The 27,733-nt window shown below is 36.7% G+C and overlaps 1 protein-coding gene across 4 annotated transcripts in view; it reads left to right on the top strand.

The window, feature by feature from the left end:
• The window catches only part of ATM (ATM serine/threonine kinase), a 77,836-nt gene extending 50,304 nt beyond the window's left edge, over window positions 1-27,532 (top strand). For 2 of the 4 annotated variants that reach the window (XM_035542374.2, XM_035542375.2), the window contains exons 44-63: window positions 2,439-2,543; window positions 3,109-3,228; window positions 4,167-4,401; window positions 6,298-6,465; window positions 11,547-11,666; window positions 12,541-12,758; window positions 13,276-13,483; window positions 14,409-14,522; window positions 14,906-15,064; window positions 16,325-16,463; window positions 16,844-16,926; window positions 18,148-18,288; window positions 19,225-19,341; window positions 20,505-20,654; window positions 21,744-21,909; window positions 23,193-23,279; window positions 23,363-23,477; window positions 25,048-25,111; window positions 25,631-25,767; window positions 25,887-27,377. In XM_035542374.2, coding sequence (XP_035398267.1) covers window positions 2,439-2,543; window positions 3,109-3,228; window positions 4,167-4,401; window positions 6,298-6,465; window positions 11,547-11,666; window positions 12,541-12,758; window positions 13,276-13,483; window positions 14,409-14,522; window positions 14,906-15,064; window positions 16,325-16,463; window positions 16,844-16,926; window positions 18,148-18,288; window positions 19,225-19,341; window positions 20,505-20,654; window positions 21,744-21,909; window positions 23,193-23,279; window positions 23,363-23,477; window positions 25,048-25,111; window positions 25,631-25,767; window positions 25,887-26,070 — 2,830 coding nt within the window. In that variant the 3' untranslated portion in view covers window positions 26,071-27,377. Of the gene's footprint in view, window positions 1-2,438; window positions 2,544-3,108; window positions 3,229-4,166; window positions 4,402-6,297; window positions 6,466-11,546; window positions 11,667-12,540; window positions 12,759-13,275; window positions 13,484-14,408; window positions 14,523-14,905; window positions 15,065-16,324; window positions 16,464-16,843; window positions 16,927-18,147; window positions 18,289-19,224; window positions 19,342-20,504; window positions 20,655-21,743; window positions 21,910-23,192; window positions 23,280-23,362; window positions 23,478-25,047; window positions 25,112-25,630; window positions 25,768-25,886 lie in introns of all 4 variants that reach the window. The other 2 variants (XM_035542376.2, XM_035542377.2) reach the window with 2 other exon arrangements.
• Window positions 27,533-27,733: the final 201 nt, after the last annotated feature.

The raw sequence follows: 27,733 nt of genomic DNA, 5'->3' as shown, positions 1-27,733 counted from the left end.
CGATATAGAAGTGCTCCCTGATGTTCAGAAGGAACCTCCTGCGTTCCGGTTTGTCCTGGCACTGGGCCTCTCTGAAATTAGCATGGCTCTGTCTTCATTACACCCTCCTTTCAGGTATTTTTCCCCATGTAACAACTAGTCCTAGGTGATGAGTGATTGTAGCAGGAGACCCTCTTCTGAGAGGTACGGAGGTGCCCGTCTGCCAACCCGACCCACTCTTGAGGGAAGCCTGCTGCTTCCTGGGGGCTTGTATCAGGGATGTCACCAAGAGACTGCCAAGCCTTGTATAACCTAAGGACTATTATCCGCTGCTGTTGTTTCATGTGGGCACCAGTAATGCAGCCAGGAGTAGTCTGAGGAGTATCAAGTGGGATTACAGAGCCCTGGGAGCGGCAGTAAAGCACTTGGGAGCAGAGGCAGCTTTTTTATCAGTCCTCCCAGTCAAAGGGAAGGGGATTGAAAGGGCCAGTCGAATCTGGCAAACAGATGGTTACAGGACTGGTGCCTCAGCTACTTAGACCATGGGATTCGTTTTGAGAAACCTGGTCTGCTGGGGGCTGATGGGGTCCACCTGTCAGAGAAGGGGAAGAGCATCTTCGGTCATAGAGCAACTGACATCATCTACCTGGACCTGTGCAAAGCATTTGACGCTGCCCTCCATTATATCCTTGTCTCAAGGTAAAACAAGTAAACAGAAATTGTTTACTCTGAGGGTGGTAAGGCACAGGAACAGGTTGCCCAGAGAAGTTGTTGAAGCTCTTGAAGTGCTTAAGGCCAAGTTGGACAGGGCTTTGAGCAACCTGTGGAAGGTGTCCCTGCCTATGGCATGGGGGTTAGAACTAGATGATCTATAAGGTCCCTTCCAACCCAACCCAGTCTGTAATTCTATGATTTATAAACATTGATGAGATCCCTCTGAGCCTCCTCTTCTCCAGGTTGAACAGTCCCAGTTCTCTCAGCCTCTCTTCATAGGAGAGATTCTCCAGTCCCTTCATCATCTTGGTGGCCCTCCATTGGACTCTTTCTAGTACATCCAGATCCCTCTTGTACTGGGGGGCCAAGAACTGGACTCAGTACTCCAGGTGCAGCCTCACCAACGCTGAGTAGAGAGGCAGGATCACTACCTTTGACCTGCTGGTGATACTTTACGTAATGCAGCCAAGAATATCATCAGCCTTCTTAGCAGCAAGAGCACATTGTTGACTGATGTTCAGCTTGGTGTCCACCAGGACCTCCAGGTCCTGTTCTGCATGCTGGGTGGCCCCCAAGCATGCACTGGTGCATGTGTTTGTTCTTCCCCAGGTGCAGGACTCTGCACTTACCCCTGTTGAACTTCATGAGATATTTGTAAGCCCACCCTGCCAGCCTGTCAAGGTCCTTCTGGATGGCAGCATGGCCCTCTGGTGAATCAACCACTCGCCCCAGTTTTGTGTCATGTGCAAATATCATGTGAACTCTATTCCTTCCTAGCACAGCTACATCATTTCACACTTGGGGAGGAATATATTCAGTACGTTTTGATAAAAGCACAAGTAGCACTATGGGTTCTTCAGTGACTCCATCTGCATTAACTTTGAGTAGTTGAAAGAATGGAGGATAGAGAAATGGATCTGAATACACTCCAGGTGCATTCACATCCTCTTCTACTTCCCTATCTTAGGGTGGTTGTTTAGAAGCACTGGGAAGACTTCACAGACATCATATCCTGTTGAAGGCCGTATGTCATGCCACAATCAGAACAAACTTCGTATAGGTGGGCTCGTATAGGTGTACGAATAGGGAGATGCTACTCTAAGATTTTGTAGTTGTGTGCACAAACCTTTTAGGCAACTAAGATACTCATCTTTAATACAAGAGCAGAAGAAGCAACGTATAAGATAGAGAATGGGATGGTAAGGAAGAGGAGGATCAGGGAGAAGAAAGAAAAGCGAAATGGGTAAAACAGAGAAATGTGGATAGAGGGAATGGATACAGAAAATGAATTTGAACACCAGCCTTATGATTTTCAATATTTTTTTCCATTTAAAAAATATTTCTGAAGTTAAATGTAAAAAATTGTTGATTATAGTTGAAGATGCATACATCCCATATCTTTCAGCATAATGCCTTGAGAATTGTTAGGATTAACTTTTTATTGTGATGTTGTTTTTGTCTTATTATTATATAATTGTGAACATATTCTCCAGTATTCCAAACATTTTGACAATTACTGTTTTTTCTTTGTTTTAAAAGAACAGATTGTGTTTATAAAATACTAAATTACTTTGAAATGTAAAGGGTTACATTGTAATTTTTTATGACCTGAAACAGCAGTTCATCCAGCCACAGAAAAATGTACTGGTAAAATATTCATCATAAAGATAAAATTGAATGCTTTGCAGAGAATTACAATTTCCTTTTCATTTTAATGTTATTTTTGTTTTATTTTTTTCTTTAAGAGATGAGACAGGAGGATTGGGGTACCACAAGTCATTGTATGATGCTCTTCAGTCTTTACGAGATAAGGAATTCTCTGTTTTTTATGACACTCTTAAAGATGCAAGGTAAAAAAAAAAAAAAAACGAAAAGAAAAGAAAAGAAAAGAAAAGAAAACCAGCTGTGTCAACATTCTGCTCGTATAGAAAGGGGCAGGGGGAAGGCAGAGGGGGAAGGAGAGATGGTAGTCACAAGTTCCGTATAAAAGACTTGTGGTGGTTTTGTGGGCTTAAATGAAGACTCATTCATAGAATAAAATCAGTTCTTCTGGTCTGCAACTTAAATTCTATTATTTTTTTAACATGAATTTATCTTTTGTGCATATACAATTTGCATGTTAATTGAGGTTCATTTCTAGTATGCAGTTTTTACTTAGCAGTCCTCTGAAATGGATTTGAATGCTTTCTTGTCTTTTTCAAGTCAGTTATAACACGTGCTTTGGAGTTTATAAATATGTTTATCATGTTTTCACTTATTGACAAACTTAATTTTTTGAACTTTAATGGTATTACAAAATAATTCCAGACAGAATAGATTTGCTGTTTTATTTCTTCTCACTGTGGAAATTATGTTATGGATATTCGGAATTCTTTGTGGATATTGGAAGAAAATATTTCTCTGTTAAATCCATAGGGTGAATGAAGTGGAAGAGCTATGCAGAGGCAGTCTCGAGTCTGTGTATTCTTTATATCCAACTCTTTGCAGACTACAGCTAATTGGAGAGTTGGAAAATATAGGTCCTGTATTTTCCAGGTATTTTTTAAGCATTGTTTTATACTGCTTTTTCAGTTTTCTGTATGTTTGATAATCGAGTCTAGCACACAAATAAAATGACTTCATCAAATTTTATTCCTGGACATCTCACATTCCATCTTAAAAACTGTATGAATTTTATCTTTAGGACAGGAAGACGAATCCAGATCCTCTTTATTTCCAGACTGGATTTATTCCTGGTCTAATTTTAATTACTTGATACTATAGCAATATTGTATTTTAAATAATTTTTTTCTTTCCTTTGTTTTGAGTTCCCTGGTGCACCCCAAGGCTGCAACCATATCTCTTAGCCTTTGGTTTGCTAAAAATGACTGAGTCATCCTCCACTAGTTTCCTTTCTGACACTGTTTTCTATTTCCTTGATCATCCCCGTGGTTCTATTGAACGTTATTTTGGTTTGAATCACTTTTGTAGTGGACCAGTATTACCATCAGTGTTCTAGCTGAATTCTTAACATTGCTTTTTAATAGTGTTGTTAACTTTGCCTTTTTCTGCCATAGTTGTATCAGCCTGGTAACTTACAGTCATTCTACAGTCATCTGACCTTATGAACCTTTGCTATTTACAGTTAATGAACTGTCTAAGAAAGTCACACATACAATGGCAACCTATACGGCTGTAATGCCACAGTTTTGAATTTATTCTTATTTTGATCTGTGTTTAACTTATAGAACAAAGTAAGAATTTTGATTTCTAATCTTTTAAGCACTCCTGGGACTGTATGCATGTGATTCCCTTTTGAAGTTTTTTAACGCTTAATCAAGAATATTTACAGCAGGGGTTTATGGACTCTTCCTTCTTTTTGAACTGTAGATTGTGAACTACCTCTGTACTTTACTGTTGTTACTTGTCTTGCATTTCACTAATATTTAGCAGGAATTGATAACAGATCTTTTCCATTTTGGTAATAACTGCAGATCTTCTACTACTCAACAACTGAATGATATTTATTTGAAATGGCAGAGACAGTCCCATCTTCTCAAGGACAGTGACTTCCGTTTCCAGGAACCTATCATGGCTCTGCGCACTGTAATTTTGGAGATCTTGCTTGAAAAGGAGGATGAAAATACTAAAAGAGAATGTATTAAAGACATCCTTACCAAGCATCTAGTGGAGCTCTCTAAATTGTCAAGAACTGCTAATAATACACAGGTAACAAATTCCAGGAAAGATCAGTGATGGATATCTAGGTTTTTAGTTTATAAAATAAATTGATTTTTCAACCGTACTGAAGATTAACTGTATTCTAAGTTAATTCATTGAAACAATTATTTAGAGACTTGAAATATGTAGAACTTACTCATGAATTGTATTTATTGGCATGTTTTCTAATTTTTGATCATAGTTATAAGCCAGTCTCTGAAGTAGATAATACTAAGATGAAATTTTTACAAAAGAATGCTCTTATAGCTCTATTAGTTTATTCTGGTATAATTTTATATATCCAGCTTTCACTTGCATCATGTTGTTCTAGTGTCCCAGATTAAAGCTGCAGAAAGAACTCTGTTGCGTCTGTATATTGAGTGTTATCTTTGAGGATTTATAACCTCAAGGCACCATTGCATTGTGTTAAATATCTCTCTGTGAATGACTTAATGGGATTTGCAGGAACAGTGGTTTCTGCAGCTGCTAATGCTGAAAACTCCATTTAAAATCCAGAGTCAACCTTGGCTCATTCTAGCTTGTGCGTCTGCAAGTAGTAACTCAACAAGAATTTGTAGAGCAACAATATCCTCCAAGAACCTCTGAAGGAAATAATTCCAGCTAAATATATAACTTGGAAACATGTTCAACACTTCAAATATGTGAAAGTATATTAAAATGTGATTTCAGGAAGTTTCTAACTCTCTTTGTGCATAATGGTGTCATTGGTAGAAAGCTGTCTTTGATTTCATAAACTGAGAGGTTTACTCAGTGCCTCTGGAATTATTTGGGAAATTTTCTGAATCATTTTTTTACCTCATGCCTGCCCAGTCACTAACACAATTCTGATGACTGGCCTGTAAGAGCCTAAACAGAAGTTCAGAGTTTTTCACTTAGATTTTCAGTTACAGAAAAGGATTAAAATTGAAATGTTATATTTGGGGGGGATTAAAAGGTTCTGGAAGATGGAGCTGGTGTGTTTCTGGAAACACTATCATTCCAGCCTTTTCAGTGCTGTATGTCATGGATAACTTTTGGAACATACTTCTGGACCTTATCAGTCTTTCAAACCACGTGATGATAACTCTTGTCTTTTGGCACACCACTAGCTGGCAGCATAAAGTGTCTGGATGTGGGAAAGTTTCTGGGGAAGCATTCTTCACAATTAATGGCTTTTCTTCCTCTTTGTTGCCACTACTATCCATTAGGAGGAGGAGTAGAGTTCTGTACAGAATCATCACACTGACCACTAATTGAAGTACTCAAATTTCCATTTACAGGCACTCTTACATTTTAATTACTTACCTTGTGTAAAATGCTTATTTAAAAGTTTGAATGATGTGGTTGTTAGTTGCACAGCTTGTGAAAATACACGTTAGCCTCGATCTTCAACATGATTAAAAATAGTTTGCTCTTCATGCTATCATGTATTGATGCTAGATTACTAAATAATAAGGATGTTATTTCACCAGTAATATGAGTAAAGAGGTAGATATACAAACAAATTCATATATGATGGTCACATTTTTTGTATTATTATTTTTAGGTCTCTTTCAACATAATAATTGTGTATTATCATTTTAGCTTAGTGATTATTTCAGCAGATACTGATTGTAGGGTTTCTGTACTTTATATTTCCAAGTAATGTAAAATGTTAAATGTTGATAGTTCATTTTGGGGTTTGTGAAGTTCAATTCCATACTCTCTTTTTGCTGCAAGTCAGGATTGTCTGCAAATTCATAGAATGATCATCTCTTTCTTCAAAATACATTCTTAGCATTAGATAGAATATGCTGCACATGCAGAGCAAATTAAGATGGAGTTTAAAAACAAAATTTGCTTTAAGGTCCATGTATTTGACTTGAGGAATTGTTGATGATAATGTATTTTTTTTTTCAATTTCAGCTTCCAGAAAGAGCTATGTTTCAGATCAAACAGTATAATACAAAGCAATATGGAGTTTATGAATGGCAACTAGAAGAAGCTCAGGTTTTCTGGGCTAAAAAGGAAGAGAGCCTTGCACTGAATATTCTTAAAGGACTGATAAAAAAATTAGATGCTGATTGGTTTCAGGTATGTGCTATATAGTGTGTTTAATTTATGGCAATTAAATTATTTAAAATTGTATTGCCTCTTCCTGAAGCTTTCCCTTGGAAGAAAATTAAAAGTTTGTCTGCGATATTACTAAATTTTTCATTCTCAGAATGTTTGAAAGCGAAAATAGCTGTATTAGCAAACCTTAGCAGGGGATTTCAAAGTCAACCTGTAAGAGCAGAAAATGTCAGGATTCATTATTAACTTTTCTGCCTCTAGGGCTACCACTGTGAAATTTATAGCATTTTAAAATCAGAGATTATTTCCCTTGATATAAAAAAATAACTTGTTCTAAACAAAGCTATTACATAGAGTTGTATCTTCTTGTTCTGTGCCAATAGTTATATGGACTAATAGCGAAGCAGAGTTGTTTAGGCATATTATATTGGGAACTGTAATAGTGTACATGTTTCTGTTACAGGAAGAGTCATATAAAGGATTTTATCTCTTGTCCTTATTGTGCAAAAAAAATAAAATATATATATATATATATATATATATATATATAAGAAGACACTAATGATACATTTTAATGGTAAAGAAACACTCCTTCATTGTAGGCATTTCCCTTATGTCTGTAGGGAATCTCTGTGAAGAGGTGGGAGTATGATTTGGGGCTTCTGTTTCAGTGGGGGTGAAGCTGTATCACAAACTATACAGAAGTTCCAGGCAGGTTTTTGGCTGATAAACTTTAACCACTGTACCTTAGACTTCTCTGTCCCTTGAACTCCAGTATCAAGGGACACAGATGTGATCTGGGGCACTGTTTCACATCTTTGAATCCTTCCCCATTTACAAGCACCTCTGGGCTTTTTATTTTTATCTTGTACCTCTGAAAATGGAATCTTACCTCAAAGATTAATTTCTCATCAAACTTGACTTCACCAAGTGCCTCTGGATCTTGGTTATTTTAGATCCCTTTGAAAGCTTCCTGAAAAATCACACCACTTGATGTGAAGCAAAGACTATATTCATATCTCCAGTTCAGAATACAAGAACTTAAACAAAAATCCCTTTCTCTTGTCTCAGTAATGAACAATAGGAAGTTCCTAAGAAAATTTGTAAAAAATAGTTGAGCTCTATAGCCAGAGTACTCCTCCAGACTAATTTGTAGCACAAGAACTTCCAGAACCAGAGGTAGTTTCTTTGTGTGTAATTCTTTACTTTTTTTTTTTTTTTTTTTTTGTACCACAAATTTTTCCAGTCACTTGCTGCGTTTGTGTAAGTTTTTAATGTTGTGGTTTAACCCAGCAGGCAGCTCAGCACCACACAGCTGCTCACTCTCTCTCACCCCAGGTGGGATGGGGGAGAGAATCAGAAAGGGAAAAGTGGGTTGAGATAAAGACAGATTACCGGGTAAAGCAAAAGCCATGTCACTCCAAACATCCCCCCCTTCCTCCTTCTTTAACCCAGCTGTTATTGCATGATGCCTTATGGCATGGGATGTCCCTTTGGTTAGTCTGGGCCAGCTCCTGGTTGTGTCCCCTCCCAGCTCCCTGTGCACCCCCAGGTACCTCGCTGGCAGGGCTGCACCAGGAGCTGAACAGTCCTTGGCTCTGTGTGAGCGCTGCTCTGCAACAACTAAAAGCATAAGTGTGTTATCACCGCTGTTTCATCAAAAATCCAAACACAAAGCATCATACAAACCTCTATAAAGAAAATGAATCATCCCAACCAGAACCATGACACCAAAAAAACTCTGTGACAAGGAATTCCACAGCTCAGTACTCATTGTTTTAAGAGCCGCTTGCTTTTGTCCATTTTGAACCCTCATCTTCATTTGATGATAGTTCTGATCTTGGAAAAAAATAATAATCGCATATTCCCTGTCACGATTCTTCATAGTGAGGTAACGCTTTATAGTTCTGTTTCTAGACAGGAATAACCATCTCACAGTCCACTGCTGTATATAAGCCATGTATACGTTCTCTGCCTGCCCTCTTCATGCATCATTTAACATTTATTTTTTTGCTGATAGTTTCATTTGCTTTTTTCATTCCATTTATTTTCTTGTATTGTCTGTCATAAGTTTTTTAGTCTGTCATTTTATCACTTTGAATAACTCAACATCATCACCGGATTTTGTTCACTGTGCATTGCCTTCCCCAGATTATTGTCTTTTTAACAGCACAGATCACTGGGTCTTTTGGAGCATTTTCACGGGTGACTAATGACCCTGTAAAAAGTGGCCCACTTATTTCTCTTTTTGCTGCCTATCTTACTTTTTTGCCCCTCCAGGAACCATGCTTTTTGTTTCTTGAGGCTTTGTTCCTTCAGAAGCTTTTTGTTGAGGAGGCATGTCACACAACTGCTGGAATCTCTTGGAGTAGACTGGTGTCAGACAGTTATTCCTTATCCCTGTGCTTGTTGACTTCTTCTAGAAGTCCATTTGAGCTGGGAAATGGGATGCATCTGAGGATGCTAAGACAGCTGGCTGTCATTTCAGAGCCACTCTTGTATCACCTCTGAATGATCATGGAGAGCAGGGAACGTTCTGATGACACCAAGAGGCAATCACTTCCATATGCAGAAAAGGCAAAAAGCAAGATCTGAGAAACTACAGAGCAGTCAGGCTCATTTCAATCCCTAGGAAAATTACAGAACAGGTCTTTAGGGAAGTTATTTCCATGCACATGAAGGACAAGAAGGTGATTGGGAAAAGCCAGCACAGATATACTAAGGATAATCAGGCTTGAATAACCTGATCATCTTCTGTGATGAAAGAGTTTGCCCAGCAGATACAGAACAAGGTGTGGATGTCATCTGTCTTGATTTGAGCAAGGCATTTGGAACAGTCTCCCACAATATTGTCCTCGACAAGCTGGTAAGATACAAACTGGGTAGATAAAACCACAAGACAGGTGTAAAACTGGCTAGACAGTTTAGCTCAGAGGGTGGTCAGTGATGATGCAAAGGCAGCCTGGTAGCCAGAAAGAAGTGAGTTTTCCTCAGGGTTTGTTACAGGCTCTGATATTATCTTTATGACAGAGATTTATGTGACAGGACTCAGTTCCTTCACCAAGTTTGCATATAACAGCAAACTGGAAGGAAGAGTGACTGGTGAGTCAGACAGACCTCAATAGTTTGGAAGATGATACCAACAGAAGTTGCATGAGATCAGTTCTTCACCTGGGACTGAATAACCTCAAGCAGTGGTACAGGTAGGAGTCTGACCGGCTGGGGTGTAGCTTTCCAAAAAAGGACCTGGTGGTCCCAGTGAACAGCAAGCTAGAACAAATTGCCATTGTGCCCTTGTGGCAATACAGGTGAACCATGTCCTGGGCTGTATCACCAAGAGTTGAGCCAGTAGGTTAAGAAGTGTGATTGATTATTCTGCTTGGCACTTCTTAGCCCACACCTGTCCAGTTTTGGTCCACCCTTCAACAGAGGCACTGAGAAATTGGAGAGGTCCAACAAAGGGCTATGAAGGTTATTAGAGGAATGGGGAACTTGGCACAGGAGTAAACATTTTAAGGATTGGTTTTATTCAGCCTTGAGAAGGCTCAGGGTGCAGGTCTAATCACAATCTTCCAGTATGTAACAGGTGGTTGTAAAGAAGGTGGAGGTAACTACTCACAAAGATGCACAGTGAAAGAGCAAGAGACAATGGGCACAAGTTATTTCAAGAGAAATGCCATCTGGATACAGGAAAAAAAACTCTTCACCACTACCACTGTAACACATTTCCCAGAGAAATGGTGAAATCTCCCTTGCTGTAATTTGATAGTTCAAGATTGAGTTTAAGAGAGTCCTAGAAACTTAATCTAAAGCCCTGTTTTCAACAGAAGGTTGGGCCAGATGATCTCTCCAGAGGTTCCTTCCAGCATGGATTTTTCTGTCATTCTGTGGTTTATTTTTACAAAAGCTATTCTGGCATTTCTTTATATTCATCTATCAATTCTCTTTGTGTTTTTGTTGTAATTGTAACTCCTCTTAGTAATAGTAACTCCTAATATTGTCTATTAATGCTTTCATATTATTTGTTTAGTTGTCTTCAAGTTGTTCGCTGGTTGTTTTTTTTGACAGTCTGATGGTGGGTTCTGTTTTCATTTGACAGGATATTTGATTTTTTTGTATTTTTTCTTTTTCACTTTGATAAAACTTCATTTTGCATACTGATGTGGTAAAAGTGTCTTCATCTTCCTTACCTTTCTTCCATGATAGCTTTCTTAGATTTTTTTTTTTCTTAGAGTATTTTTTCGAAGTTACTAGACATTCACTTTGAGTCTGTATACGTTATTAAGGAATATCACATTTCAGAAGGTTGGAGTATTTAGGGCAAAGTTCTGTACCTATCAGGACAAAATCAAGAGTTTGCTTTTCATTTATGTGATTGTTTCATGTATCAGTTGATAAAGGCATAAAAAAATAGTTCTAGTCTTACCTTACAGTGTTACATTTACCTTGGATTAAGGAGCTTTTGTGTTTTTGCAGTCTATGATATTCATCAGCATTTCACAGTCAGTGTTGCCATCTTGATCAGGTAGTCTTTAATATATACCCTATGCTCAAAGTATTTTGGAAATTTGTCCTGCTGTAGAATTAAAGCTGAGCTTCCAGTCTGGAGGCAAGTCCACTGGAAATCTACTCCATCATCTTCTCAGAGCGCTTTTAACCAAGTTTCCATGGAGAAGTCTGTCTGAAAAATTTGATGATCACACATAGTTATCACAATACCTGAATGTTCCCTACAGCATGCACTATGGTACTTCAGATTAAATGGGGATGTTAGAAATAACATTTCTGGAAACACACTCTGAATTTACTTTATTTTTATTAAAATTTCTTATTTTTTATTGTGTTTTTAATTGTTCAAACTGTCAGGTATTTTAAAATAGGCACTCTCCTTTAGTCTTATAGAGAATGTGATTTAAGGTTATTGACTACTGTATATGTAGGTAGTAAATGACATTGTAGGTGCATTACATGTAACAGGCCTAAGTGATTAAATTATGTTTAGAAGTAAAAAGTTTTATAAGTAGCCTACCAAATATGTTAAAGGTATTTTCATTTGCTACCTTCCTCTTCTTTTCTTTTTCCAAAAATTTTCTTTCTTAAAGGTGGAGAATAATCCTCATCTGAAATTGATGTATACAGAGTGTCTGAGGCTATGTGGAACCTGGTTAGCAGAAACGTGCTTGGAAAACCCTACAGTCATCATGCGGAAATACTTAGAAAAAGTGAGTCTAGTCTTTGAAATGCACAGCCTTTGAGATAATGCTATGTTAAAATGTCAAGTGAAATTTACAATGTAGTCTTTTCTGGATTGAAAATACAGATTCTTATAAAAATACAAGTTTCACATATTATTATATAACACCGTAATATGACTGCTGTTCCTGTTTTCCTTTTTCTTTCCACCCTATCCCCATCTTTTCAGGGATTACATTCATTACAGTCTCATTCCAGGTGCTGGAAAGTCTTGCACTAATGTTTCAAAGTACTGTAAATTTTTTTAAAATAATCTTAGCCATAGTAGAAACGTTTTTATTAATATATGTCTGTTCTGCATTTCTTTATTTCTGATTTATGAAACTGTACATAGTTGCCTCTCTCTGTTACCCTCTACATGGTTTCTCTGATGATTTGAATCAGTGACTTTCACATACAATTTCCTTGTCTTTTTGGCACTATCTTCGTTTTTTCCTCTTTATCTTATGACGTAAGGTAAAACTAAGTTGCAAAACTTCATGCTTAGTTGCTCTGAAAGACAGATAGTGGTAGGAGAATCCTGTATGGTTGTTAAAGCTGTTTGATACATGATAATATTATTGACAGTTTGCACTGAAACACTCCTCAAAGGTTAAATTCACTTAGAAAAAAATACTCAGCCTGGTCGGTTTTATTTTATATATATGTATATATTTCATCACAGTCAGCCTTAACTAATCTGAACAAACAAGTGTCCCTACTTGAGCATGGATTTGGACAAGATGACCTCAAGAGGTCACTTCCATTCTGCGATTCTGTGATAATAGAGTTTGGTCAGGTATTATGCAGTAGTCACTATTCATCTGATTATCAGGCTTTTTATTATTGTAACTTCCCTTTTAGGCTGTGGAAATTGCTGCAAGCCACAGTGGAGACAACAGTGATGAGATGAAGAATGGAAAGATGAAGGCTTTCCTGTCTTTGGCTCGTTTCTCAGATAATCAGTACCAGCGAATTGAGAATTACATGAAATCCTCAGAGTTTGAAAACAAGCAGGCATTACTGAAAAAAGCCAAGGAGGAGGTTGGCCTCCTGAGAGAGCACAGAGTTGAGAGAAACAGGTGAGTGCTCAGACTGAGAGGTGGTTACTGTGGAGCCATTAAAGGCTTTGTCTTTAGTAATTCTCTGTCTGGGCAAGTGGTACAGCATGGTTCACACCTCTACAACTGAATTTTTCCTTCTCTTCGTAAAACAGTGGCTGAACCCATAATGCTTGTTGCATAGAGTTTCTTTCTTAACTGGGCTTGGACATCATCTAAGAGAATTGCTAGTTGGTTTGGGCCAAAACTAAGCCAAGGAGCATTACAGCAACAGCTAAACAGTATGGATGATTTATATCATTAGAAAGAAAAAAGACACTGACTGAAGATTTACTTAGAGTGGTGGGTTTGTGTTGGACATGCACCAAAAGAATAGCTCCTACAATTTCATTTTGTAGATGTTTATTTTACTGGGCTTGTTAATACACAACAAGTTTAAAGAGAAAAAAAAGGTTAAATTGCCAAGCAACAGAATTTGGACAGCCTAGTCTGTTCATTGAGAAATAATGTTGTTTAAAAATAATGTCTGTTCACATAGATATACAGTGAAGGTTCAGCGAGAGCTTGATCTGGATGAATGTGCCATACATGCCCTAACTGAGGATCGTAAAAATTTCTTGTGTAAAGCAGTGGAGAACTATATCAGCTGTTTGCTAAGCGGAGAAGAACACGATATGTGGATCTTCCGACTCTGTTCCCTGTGGCTTGAAAATTCTGGAGTTGATAGAGTCAATGAAATGATGAAGGTATATGTTTGCTGCTTTTTTTTCCTTATTATACTTTTACATTCAATTATCCACCTTCTCCTCCTTCTCCTATTTCTAAAGGATAAATTATTGTGATGTGATGTATGCTTTCCTGGATAGCTCCTTAGCATTTCCATCAAAATTTTCCTTTTTCAGTCATTGCTTATCAGTTAGTTGCTCATTAGTAACACTGTAATTCTCACTGCATTTTAATTTACTTTAGCAATTTACTTTAGCAAGTCTGTAAGATTAAACATATCTCATGATCTTTCACTGTCGTTACCTTGTTCTTTACATATCTTGAATGCTGCCCATATCCTTCTGTGTCCTTTAGTATGTTATTCTGGATATATTGTGTATACTTTTGGGTGAAAGGATGTACTTTTAGCCTATCTGTAGAATGCAGCAACCACAGACCAGGAAGGTTCCTCATTGTCAGGTTGGTTTTTTCATTTCTGCAGTGATGCGGGATATTTGTTAATTCTTGCATGAATGATAAGTATTTATAACAGAAATCTGTGTAATTTGTAATTGCTTCATTTTGTGTTAACTTTGTATTAACTTTCAAGAGTAGAAAGTGGTCCTTTACTCACATTTTTAACACACAATTGCTTATTGTCTTAAACTAGGTTGTAAATTTTTTTATTAGGAGTGTTTCTTGCCATAGTGAATCTAGAAATGTGGGCATTCTGAATTAATGTATCTAAGCTCTGCTCTAGTAGAATAGCAAATAGTACTTTCCTCATCAAGGACATCCAAGAGGCAGGAACCAAGATGATGTGATACTCACTTGATCACTCAGCAATAGTTACCCTGTTAAAAAAAAAAAAAAAAGCAAAAGCAAAATTTCTAACCTGGTATTTTATGATTATAGTCTTTTTTTGGTGTTTAATGCAGCTTTCTTGCTGAATTTTCTCTACTACAGAAAAATGCAGAGAAAATCCCTTCATACAAGTTTTTGCCTCTGATGTACCAACTGGCTGCTCGAATGGGAACCAAGATGATGGGTGGTCTAGGATTTCATGAAGTTCTGAATAATGTAATTTATGCTTTTTTGTATCTAAAGGTACCTTGATTGGTTTAATGATGCATACTCCTAAATAATATGTATCTTCCTTTGTGCAGCTATAGCACAATGAGTTATGGAGGTGGTGATGCAAAATCAATATTGTGGATGAAGGGAGAGAGAGGACTGGGGAATTCTCATTGCTACTTTGTTGTTTTTGTTGTTGTATAAGAATAGTCTTACGTATGTATAGAAATGTACCTTGAATGTATTACAATTCTGGAGGTAATGTCTAAGTGATATTACTACTCTTTATTTCTTACGAAGAGCCTTAGTAGCTCAAAAAATAATTATGTTAATTAAGTTGCTTTATTTCTTCTGTACAATTTTCAATAATGGGATCTTTTTCTTGACAGCTGATGTCTAGAATTTCACTGGATCATCCACATCATTCTTTGTTTATAATATTGGCTTTGGCAAATGCTAACAAAGATGATCTGCTGACAAAACCAGATTCAACTAGAAGAAATAAGTTAATTAAAACTGCACCAAAAGAAATCTCCCAGCTTGATGTGGTAACTATAAAAAATTCTATTTCACTGTATTCTATTCAGTTTTGTAAAAAAATATTTACTTATTTATTTCAAGGGCTGTTTTAGTGTAGAATTCAGCAGCAGAAAGAGTGGGAAGAAAGAAGTACTTTGTGACAAAAAACATTCTTTTGCATGTGAATTGGTAATTACTGTTGACATTTTTTTTACTGAGGCTAAACAAGACATAATTAACATTTCCTGCAACAAATGCCCCCAATTATTACACAGAATTTTGTGATGAACGTCCTTGACGAATTATTCTCTAAAAGGCACTTTAGTTGCAGTAAGTGTTTGAGTAGGTTTATTGTTTATTGTTAAAAGTAAATACTGAGCATCTTTCTGCTTTAAGTGATAACATCTGTTCTAAGTGTTTAGCCATGCGCAGTATACCTTTCGTTCCTTTGTATGACTTTAATTTGCTAAAAGCCATGATGAAGTGTAGTACTGAACTGCAGTTTCATGTTAATGTTGTCACTGTTTAATTTTTGTTGGAATCTGCCAGTGGAATCATCTTGTATCTGGATTAATGTCCTTTTTCTGCCCCATCTTTATAGTCCTGGCATGGTTGTTTGTCATTGCCCTCTTATCCCTCATTGAATGTTTTCGTAGGTCTCCCGTTTCCTTCTGGAGAGGGCCCACAATTTCCCTAGTCTTCATTTTGTCACTGATGTACCTATAGAAGCCTTTCTTGTTGCCCTTGATGTCCCTGGACAAATTTAATTCTAACAGGGCTTTGGCTTTTCTAACCCAATCCCTGGCTCCTCCAACAATGTCTCTGTATCCCTCCCAGGCTGTCTGTCCTTGCTTCCACTCTCTGTAGGCCTTCTTTTTCTGTTTGAGTTTGCCCGGGAGCTCCTTGTTCATCCATGCAGGCCTCCTGGCATTTTAGCCCCACTTCCTCTTTGTTGGGATGCGTCACTCCTGAGCTGGGAGGAGGGGATCCTTGAATATTAACCAACTTTCGTGGGCCCCTCTTCCCTCCAGGGCTCTTTGCCCCGTGGTACTCTACCAAGCAGATCCCTGAAGAGGGCAAAATCTGCTCTCCTGAAATCCAGGGTAGTGAGCTTGCTGTGCTCCCTCCTTGCTGCTGCCCTCTGGATCCAATGGTGACCTTCAAGGTCTCTTCCAACACAAACCATTCTATGATTCTAATTGTACTTAAATGACTGCATGTTACTATGCATCCTTAATCTTACAAGATGTAGTTTGCAATTGATATTTGTATTTTATTGTTTTTTTTAGGACAGGATGGAGGCTGCTAGCAATATAATCAATATCATAAGAAAAAGGAGAGCTCGTATGGTTAGAGATATTGAAACCCTTTGTGATGCTTACATCATATTAGCAAATGTAGATGCTAGTCCATGGAAATCTCAAAGAAGTAAGTCTTGAAAAAAAGATTTTCATTTTCAATAGTGAAGATATATATATATATATATATATATATATATATATATATATTCTTGGATGAAAAAAATATTTCTTAGTACTGGTATATAGTTAAAAGAGATACTGTGATAACATTGTGCCTTTTGATAAATGTAGAATTTAGTCTGGATTAAAAGTTGTAGTAGTTGCTCGTACTGTAAGGTATGGACTTCATGAGTATGAAACTCCAGAAAACTCCAGTTGTGCAGTGGTCATCTTCATCAGCTCAACAGACGTATGCAGTAGGATTTTGTGTCCCAAAAACTGTTTTTGTGAACTTCAATGTGTGTTTATAATTCCAAATGTAAAGGTGTAAATTCCATTTAATTACAGAAGGAATAAGTATTCCAGCTGACCAGCCAATTACTAAACTGAAAAACCTGGAGGATGTTGTTGTCCCTACTATGGAAATTAAGGTGACTGAAGTTGAAATAGTTATACATTATAATATCGAATCTTAGATCCAAGTTTCTCTAATGACAGTCAGAGCATTTCTCTCTTCATCTTCCCATGTTCTTTACAGGCCAGCCTATCTGGGTACTTTTCCTGTGAGGTGGGAGATGCGGGGTGAGATCCTTCCCTTTGGAAGGCCTTTAGAAATTTTTAGAAGACCATGACCCCAAAGTCTAGGATAGCAACTTATCATATAAAGATGATTTTGCCACTGTTAGCACTGGCTAGTCTTTCATCATCAGAAGGGGTGATGAGGCACCTAAACAACAGAGAGGATGTGGGAATCTGAATCTCTTATTTTATAGGTGCTAGCTCAGAGTTTTAAGGAGGCATTTAATGTACATAAAGCTGTGAGATTAAATAGATCTGCCTCTTCTGCTGTTCCTAGTTGGCCAGCTTATGTGATTTAGCTCAGTAATTTAGTAATGGTAAATGATCTGTTCCCATTAGCACGAGTTGTTGATTGGATGGGTGCGTCGGCACCCATTCTTACATGCCTGAGTAAGTGAGCATGCTTCCTCTACCTAGGAAACTTAGCTGTTTGAGGAGTGTAGAGTTGTATTTTGGGCCATCCACCTAAAATGTAAGTGTTTGAAGCTGAGCTTCCGTATGTTGAAGTCCCCCTGGCTATCTCTGTGCAGCTGAATAGAACAGGCCAAGGGAATATTTTATGCTGTTTGACTTCAGAGGCCAGAAATTGCCACCCATGCTAAATAACATTTGTTCGTAGGGCTCCTCTTGGTCCCTGTTGTTGCACCTTTGTGAGATACAATTGTTATTGTCTTTGTTTTTCTTCTTCCCCTGTACAATTTATCTGAAACAGTAGGAGGTCTGTAATATAAACAACTCAAACGCAATTTCCTTACAGCTAATGGAGTAGGGTTGCTTTGTGGCATGGGGATATCCAGGATGGTTTAAGATACAGACCATACAGATTTGGGCAGTTTTAGAATTGTAGATTGGGTTCATTTGCAGGCTAATGTAAATCTAATGTCCTCCAACCATATATGCATATTTTCTGGGAGAACGCTAGTTGGCACAGGCTGAAATTGAGTTATTATTCTTGTAGATGACAGAACGTTTATATTAATATTTAGCATATAGTTTGCAAATAAATCATTAATGCTTTCTCTGAGGGAAATGGAGATCATATTTCTATTAATTTTAAACTAATATAATTTCAGGTGGATCCCACAGGAAGATATGAAAATTTGGTGACAATAAGGTCTTTTAAGCCAGAATTTCACTTAGCAGGAGGCCTGAATCTGCCTAAAATAATAGATTGTGTAGGATCAGATGGTAAAGAAAGGAGGCAGCTGGTTAAGGTAGGTTCTGTCTGTTGTAGGGGCATCTCAGAGATTTGGCGTGTTGGATTTTTTTTTTTAAGTTCTCATGTCAGTTTTCTCTGGTATCACTCGCATACTAAATGCAAAATTTTCACAGTTCAGTGTCAGTTTTCTCTGTTCAGGGCTTTAATAAAGGAAATCACAAAGTATCTCATAATATTTAATATTTTTGTAAATATTGTCAACAATATACAGTAGCTTATCTGACAATTACCAGACCTGCTGACTTCTGTGGTCATGTGACTAGTGACCTGCAGCAAATAAAAGTCATCAGCATTTTGTGTAAAATACCTCCCTTTTTCTTTTTTTCCCTGTATAAATATAATTATGATTCAGAGACAATTGAATACATGCATGTAGACACAAACCTCTAACCAAAAAATTTTCATTAAACTCAGTTGATGTCATTCCGTCTGTCCCTGATGGCTTTGTAAACATTCATCAGCTGCTGCAAGAATTCTGACTTCCTGTTAAGTATGGGGTAGTTTTGAAAGTCTTAAAGGGAAGCCTGAATCTCCAGATGTGCATTCCTTAATCAGAATTGCAGTACCAACTGATGCTGCTTCAGCCGTGTGCTGGATTGCTAAATATGGTGAATGAAACACCTTTTTTTTTTTTTTTAAAAAAAAAAGGTACCTTAAGGAATGTAGGTTCATTGAAACCTTAATTGAATAACATTTGTGAAAAAAGAGAAGAAAAAGGTGATAATTTAAGTTAATGATAATTAGCTTAAACAACTGAGTACTATTAGAAAACCAAATGTAGACATTGATTACATTTTATTACAGTTGATTATTGTGGAAAAGTAATTTGTGTTTTGTAGATTTATTTTTTCTATGTATTTTAAAGATGCAGAACAAAAAGTCGTATGCTGAAAAAAGTGCTCTTTAACTGCTTTTTCTATTTATACTACAGGGACGTGATGATCTGAGACAAGATGCTGTTATGCAACAGGTTTTCCAGATGTGTAATACATTGCTCCAGCAAAACACTGAAACACGAAAGAGAAAATTAGCTATCCGAAGATACAAGGTAACCCTGAACAGATGCTGCAGCAGAGGAATAAGTACTACTGATACTGATAAAGCATATTTTCCTATTCTTCTCTTCTTAACCCAAAGACAATTTAAAAGCTTATCTTTTATGTGGTGTTAAAAGTGTCACTGTGCCTTAAAGTGTGGAATAATCTAATTATTACATATTTTTCCAAATCCTTAAAAAAACCCTGCCTCTCAATGTATATTTAAATATTATTCAAAGCTTTCTGTATATTAACTTATATGAACTTTATATGAACAGAAATGAAGTCATTTGCTGTCTTTGAACTACAAGTTGCTTATCATTGAAATTGAGAATAGAAGTTTGTTTATAAATTCTTGTTAATTTTAGTCTTGCAGTATTCCTTCCAGTTGAATCCAGAAGACTAGTCTAGAGTCTGTTCATGCAGAATTTGAATTGCAGAACAGTTTCTGTTGGAATTGGGAGTGCGGCAGTAAATTCTAATTATAAACATAGAAAATGTATTTAAACAGGAACTTCCCCCCCTTTTCCTTTTTTTGTGTGTTAGGGATTATTATAGTAATTGTGATGGTGACCTGAGTAAGTGCTCTAAAAGTATAAGTTCTTGTCCTTGACAAGTGAGAAATGTGTATTCTGGAATTTCTAAAGAAAAACTGCTAGCATAGTCTAAGAAGTCACGATTTGATTCACATTCTTAAAATAGTTTTCAATGAAGACGCATGTTTGCACATGTGTAAAAATGAATGAGAGCAGGGAGGAAGAAAATGAGGGGTTATATTATGAGATAAAGAGACTTCCGTAAGAAAAAAATAATAATGATACAGGAAACAGGCAGTAGCTATTTCTCTGAGGCCCAGAGATTGTTCATTCTCAAGTTGTGTCTTCCAGAATACTAATCCAAACAAGCAAACTGAGTAGGTTAATTAAGTTGTACTGAAGTATGTAGTGAAAGGTCCTCTGGGCTAAAAAAACCTTTGCAAGGATATGCTAGAAGAACCTTGAGTTTATGTTATATATGCATACCCATACATTAAAATCATATATTTTGGCCAGCTATATGGTTTGATTTTGTGTCTTTTTAAACAAACACAAATATCCACCAATGCTCTGCAGTATGTATTTGTAGCTGTGTGTGTGTTTCCCTCCCCCATGCAGCATTGGTTTTGTTTTCACAGGTAGTTCCCCTTTCTCAGAAAAGTGGTGTTCTGGAGTGGTGCTCAGGAACAACTCCCCTTGGGGAGTTCCTTGTGAATATCGAGGAGGGAGCTCACAAGAGATACAGGCCTAAAGATTACTCAAGTTACCAGTGCCAGAAGATAATGATGGTGAGTCAAAATAATTAAAGAAAAATATCTAGCTCATATTCTGCTACACAGAAAAGGTTTCTTTAAGTATTTAAGGAGAAAATAAAGTTATACTTTTAGTATATAACAGTGGTATTAATATATCTTCACACTAATCTGAATGCAGCCTGGAAAGAGTCTTTACAAAATAAAACTTGCTGAATGAATGTTTGCTGTAGGAAAGATTTTAATATAGCTAAATCTCCAGGAAATCTGTGAAATGTTTTCTAGAATATAAATACATTGGAATACCAGAACGGTCGTTACAGAGACCCAACAGATTCAGTATAAAGTTAACTTAGAAAATTAATTTATGCTTGTCATGTTTCTCATTGCATTGAAAAATAATTTTGTTTTCATGAATAAGCCAAAATGCTAAATACTAATCCTTGGGGAAAATGGGTTTAGAATGCAGCTGAGATGAACGCATGGTCTTAACTGCCGTTAGGCAGTGTGAAGAGGTCTGGCTCCTCCTGTGCGCTGACATCCATGTACAGGAAAAAAAAAAGACTAAAGGAAGACTAAAAAGAAGAGTAAATAATGACCACTACCATATGTAAAGGACAATAAATTGACTCAGCACGTCACTGCAGACAGTTTTACCTGTTGCTTTACTTAGCCACAATGTGCAAGAAATTAATTTCTTTTAAATCTGTATAGATTTAACAGAATAAATGTGTGCTTAATTGTGGCTTTGTACAGCTTTTACATGTGAATGAATGAGTGAGAATGACTTTCTCACAACTGTGTGAAGCCATCAGAAAAGCAACAGAAGAGAGTGTGGGGGAAGTATGTCTCAACAAGATGCATTTACCTGTATGTAAAATACATGCAGCCACTGAACCAAAGAAATGGGATGTGTTTTTCATATGTAGCCCATGAGTTGTGTATGAAAATATAATTGTTTAGTAAAACAGACTAATAGGTGCATTAATGATTGCTGGAAAAAATACTGTTTCATAGCTGAGAGAAATGAGTGAGAACAGCATTCGGGGGAGGGGGGAACGGGTAGGGCTGTATTTCTCTCCAAAGCAGTCAATCATGGGAGAAACATTTCTTGTGTATTTAAAGGATGCGCAGAAGAAACATTCTGAAGAGAAATACAACATCTTCATGAAGGTCTGTGAGAATTTTCAACCTGTGTTTCGTTACTTCTGCATGGAAAAATTCCTGGATCCAGCTGTGTGGTTTGAAAAACGGTTGGCATACACTCGCAGCGTGGCTACTTCTTCTATAGGTATTGTATTGAACTATTAACATGGCTTTTTTAATTAAGTAAAAAAACAGTTTATACCATTTCAGATGTAATGCTTTTCAGCTTTTGTCACCTGTCAGAAAAAGTGGGGGGGCGGGGTGAACAAAAAATTTCATCAAGAGCACCAGCACTATTTTAGGAATTAAAATTTCTGACACCCCCCCCTCCCCTTTTTCTGCAGTAGAAAGATAGAATTAAATTGTTTCTTTATTTTCTGTGTATGTGGTTTGTATATTTAGCTTCTGGTAGTTTTTACCTGACTATTTCAGTTATTGTGCTTTAAGATTTTTTCATTTCATCTGTATCCTCAAATGTTTTAGCTGAGTCATCTGTATCCTCAAATGTTTTAGCTGAGTTGAAAGGCTTAATCTTTTACTTCCCTTTTGCTGGCATCATTAGGTATGGCTGAAATGGTTATTTAAGCTTTGGCATTTTTCTTTGATTTTTCTGTCTCCGTAAGTAAGTATAGGCACACAGATTCTGGATTTCTTCTGGATGACTCAGTTTCATATCATGTCTCTGGAAGATATTTGATAGTATATTGTATACATTACAATAGACCGTATCGTATATGTTAGCATATTGTTTATACACTCCCTTTTTGCTGAAAAATTAAGTAAATCTACTGTCTAGAAGAATTAAGATGAAAGTATTTTATAGGAAATATTAATCTATGTCCATTAGATAGGCGAAAAAAAAGCATCAAGGTTTCATTTGAAGGTTTTCTAAATGTGAGGACAGTAAAGCACTGAAATAGGCTTACATGAAAGATCTTATAATTTGGAGATTTTTGAAACCAAATTAGACAAGGATCACTTAGGAACTATTTAGGTATACAGTTGCCCTGACTGAGTTATGATTATATGATACTGTGAGTTAAAAGGTTTTCTTAGAAATTGTAATAATGAGAAACCCCTCACTTTACCGTGTACTTGCTTTTTATCTTTAATTCAAAATTGTGAAATTGTTTGTTTAACCTATCTACAGGGAGAAGTGGGCAAGAAGTCTGTGAAATAGATAAAACCATCTGGTTTTGTGTATCAGAACTGCCATTTTGCAATTGCATTCAGTCAACCTTTTTCTAAAATTTGTGGAATGACATTTGCTCTTCACTGGAGTAATACATTTACATGGGGGAAGAAATAGTCTCACTTTTAATTTGTTTCCATGTGTTAAACTGATTTGAATAATCTTCTCTTTGTTAAATGATCCCTGTTTCTTATGGCATGTAAATAATAGTTTCAGAACGTACCTTTTTCTTTTAGTCGGCTACATACTTGGACTTGGAGACAGACATGTTCATAACATCCTGATAGATGAACAAACTGCAGAACTAGTGCATATAGATTTGGGTAAGTGGGACAGAAAAGAAAGCTTTCATTTTTATTTACTCGAACTTTTTTTTTTTTTTAACATGTATTATTTTTTCATTTAGGAGTTGCTTTTGAGCAAGGTAAAATCCTTCCCACACCAGAGACTGTTCCATTTAGATTAACCAGGGATATTGTAGACGGAATGGGTATTACTGGAGTGGAAGGAGTCTTCAGAAGGTAAGTGATCCTGTAGGGCATAGGGGTAAGGAGGCAGCAGTGTACTTACAGCATTATGATTGTTTCATGTTACGTAGTCTCAGTGCTTGAGGGGAGACTTAATTTCTGTTAATAATACCAAAAACTAAATGCTACCCTCTAAATCATACACTGTTATTCATGTACACAGATAAATATTTCATTATTGTTACCCAGTGTATCATATTCTTCACTAAATAATGGGTTAATGTCACCCTCTTGTGAATCTCAGGGTTGGCTCAGTGCTTCTAAAGGCTCCACAGCTAAATTTCATCCCTCAATTTACACTGCTAGGATTTGTTTTCTTCAGAGCTATGTACTTCCTTTAAAACTATACTATATATCCAAGCCATGAAGTTTCTTTAAATTATTTTGTTCTCTTATATCTGTTCAGTTTTTTTATTTTTAATTAATTTGTGGTCTTTTTCCTCTTTCAGTTCATTTGTTTGGTATCACTTTGCAAGCGCAAAATATAAATCTCACAATAGATTTGAGCTGCAAGACAGAAAACACCCCAAAGGGATGAGTTTCTGTTAACTTCCATCTTATTTTATGCTAATGACCTGAGAGGGCCCTAAAAAGCAGGTCATTTCTCTCATTGGAGGCTTTCATGATATTAATGCTTGCAAGCCCCGAATTCCATGTCTTTGAAAAACATGTAATGTAAGCATTGTCTTTGTAAGGTAGCATTTAATAAGTCCTAATGCACATTTGTACTGTAAAGGAACAATCACTGCCACTTCTATTCTAACCATGATGCTCTCAAATTCACCATTTCTTGTTACTTCTGAAACTTTTGTCCCATGATACAGAAAAAAGTGAATTGTTTGTCTCTGGCAGAAGTAAATACAGTTTCTGGTGCAGATATTGTTTCTGCCTTAGCCATACCGACCTGGAAGTAACTGTATAGGTGTAAGTGTATAAACAAGGCATCTCAAAATTGGGTGTGAACACAGTCAGTTAACTTTGTAGTGTATGTTCCGATCCTGAAGTAGGTAAGGAGGCCGACTCTTTCCCTGAAGAGTACCTGTCTCATAAGGAAAGTTTCTTATGACTTTCAGACACCTAGTTCAGTGGGGAGTGAGTGTAAATAGCAACTTCTACGTCTAAAGCTGTTGGAGAGATTTCAGAAGTAGCTTAATGTCTCTGGCCACCGGCTCTGCTCATTTCATAGGAAGGTGCCCTGCCAGGATTCTCTGATGTCTTACAGAGCACCTCCGGCACGCACATTTTCACCCAGCCAAGCAGTACTGCCATTGTGGCATACCACAGCAATCAGTGGTGGCTCAGTGGTTAATTCTGCGTATAGAAACAGTTCAGACAGTGAAACTGGTAATTTCTTTCCCAGAGGGAATTTATCAGTTCTGTATGTATTCTCCTTATGGTCATATAGTTCTAAATTTCTCCTTTTTCTCTAAAATGGAAACAAGCAGGTTACTCATATGTTAGAAATTAGCTTTTAATAAGGGTACAAGTACCCATTTCTAAAATGAAGGAAATACCATTTAATTTTACCAAAAAGAATCTAAAAATACAGTAAAATATTTTCTAGATGCTGTGAGAAAACAATGGCTGTTATGAGAAATTCTCAAGAAGCTTTGCTGACCATTGTAGAGGTAACTATTTTTTCATTCTTTCCGACAGCAAGCTGTCACAATATCTTCAATTTCTGGTCTTTGTATTGGAACACATTACTATACTGTTTAAATTTATATTTATGGCTTGTCTTTCTTTTCTATGTTTTATTTTTTGAATTTTCATTTAGCAGCATTGGTCAGATTTGTCAGTTCATGTAATCTTCAATAAAATCAAGACCAGTCTGTACTTTCTATGGGAACTATTTATTTCAGGCATACACAGTTCTCCCCGTTCAGTAGCTAAAATATTTCTGGCTGTGAATGTCAAAACTGAGTCAAGTATGCACAGTACAGACACCTGCAAATGATCAGATGTTATTTCATCGTTATATTGTCTACTGAGCATTTTAGCCCAATATTACTGGATTTTCAAAAAAAAAAAAAAGTTCTAATCTGGTTAGCATGAACATCACCAACTGACCGTTTCTCTTTCTGTTAGGGCACTGAGCTAGCTGTAATTAACAGTTTAAATTAAATAGATGCTTATTTACTGTGTAGGTGCTGCTCTATGATCCCCTCTTTGACTGGACCATGAACCCCTTGAAAGCTTTGTATTTGCAGCAGAGACCAGAGGATGAGGCTGACATGAGCTCCACACTCGGCGCTGATCCACAAGAATGTAAAAGAAAAGCCAGGTGAAAGATTTACTTTTTTTATCGTCTGTTGCTGTGCTTTACATTTTTATTGCTGAACATTGCTCGTTCTGGTCAGGGCCATACCTAGTGCCACTGTTTTTCTGTCTTTATTCCGCCAGCAGTGATGACCAGAGTTTTAACAAAGTGGCTGAACGCGTCCTGATGAGACTTCAGGAGAAGCTGAAAGGCGTTGAGGAGGGAACGGTGCTCAGTGTGGGAGGGCAGGTGAACCTCCTCATCCAGCAAGCCATGGACCCTAAAAACCTGAGCCAACTCTTTCCGGGATGGAAACCCTGGGTGTGACTTGGGAGGTTCTAGTATGCTGTTAGAAGAAACCTATTTTTAAGCAGCAAGTGTCTGAACATTTCAAGTTTCTATTTCCCAATTAAACATTGGATCAGGTCAACTCTAAAGGTTTATACGTATTAGTATTAGGTGGATGCTTTGGGGATGGCGTGTTTTTTTTTCTCAAGAACCTGTTACCAAGAAAGCATTCTGTTTTTCCTCCACTTACGTTCACCATACAGTACAAAACAGCCAGTACTGTGACATTCCTTATGACTTGCAAGGACTTTGCTCAGGCACACTGGATGCATAGTGTTCTTTACCCTGAGATTCTTCACCTTTGTCTAGCTGTTAAATAGCTAGTCTGGCGTACGATAATCCAGTATGGTGACATGGCTGGTCTGAAAACCAGGAGTCATGAAACAACTAGATAAAGTACATTTCAAAAGGGAGGGGGCATGCTTTAAAGGTAATGCTTTAATGACACTTGACAAAAGTGTAGAAGAAAACAAGAGAACTTTATGTTTAAAGACTTGAAAGTTGTTTTTTTTTTAGCTTTGTTAAATGGACAATTTTTTATAGAGATAAGGTCATTGAGTCAAGTGTAATACTGCTGTTTTTTCATGTTGAAATTATGCTTGTACCTAATTTTTATAGCGTTTCTTTAATACTATGAAACAAAAAAAATCTTAGTTTTTGTAACTCTGACTCCTGTGACTGACTGTACAGTGAAGCCCAGCATCCTAGCATACGAGCTAACCCCTCTAAAGTAAACAGTCATTCAGTATCTGGAATACCTTTCAGAAACATTGAAGTTTCATTTTGAGCACACACACAAAAAGATTCTGAATGTACACATTTTTACAGAAGGCATTGCTTCTTTTGAAATAAAAAATAATAATGAAAAGGATAGTCTGTGAATATTGATAATGGAAGAATCCCCTCAAATGAGTGTCAATGGTATATTTAATAAATCTTTCTGAATCATCTCTCTATAAAAATATGAATAAAAATTGGTGTACTCTCACATTATCCTAGTTTACACTTTATGCATTTTTGCAGCGGTGTAAGTGAGGAATTTCTGGTCTCATTAACATTTCACTGGTGTTTATTTTATTCTCACAATTTTGATGCTGCTTCTTTGTTTTATATGTTATTGTCAACATAGCAAGATGAATCTTTTGTATTTTGTTTTCATTAAGTTGGCATAAATTTCTGTTTATGTTCGGAACCAAATGTGTGTCCTGTTTTTTCTCTGACAAGTAACTCATGCAGGAATACAGTGATGTGTTCTCTGAAAATTAAACTTATGTGACAAGTCAGAAAGGACTGAACAAAAAACACTTGAAGAGTTTTTACTTTTAAGCATGGAGTAAAAAAATCCAATATTGTTATAGAATTTTTTCCTCATACTTCTTATAGTGGAAATTCTATGGGCTTTTTTGTTTGTTTTCTGTATTAAAGCTCTAGCTAATCATACAAATGAACATTGCATAAAAGCATTTGTCAGATGCTGTCCTTCCCTCATAAGTTACAGATGCTCCACTTGAAAAGGAATACTTTCATCTTGCTGAGCTGCAATTTAGTTTTATTATTTAAAATAAGCATTGAAACCATTAATATTAATACAGTTGTCTAAGGAAAGTGTAACGTCAGAGGAAATAATTAATTATTCCTCTGC

Source organism: Cygnus atratus, chromosome 1, assembly GCF_013377495.2.
Source record: "Cygnus atratus isolate AKBS03 ecotype Queensland, Australia chromosome 1, CAtr_DNAZoo_HiC_assembly, whole genome shotgun sequence".
NCBI lineage: Eukaryota > Metazoa > Chordata > Aves > Anseriformes > Anatidae > Cygnus > Cygnus atratus.
Note: the sequence above shows the minus strand (reverse complement) of the source record. Positions and strands in the feature narration are given on the sequence as shown.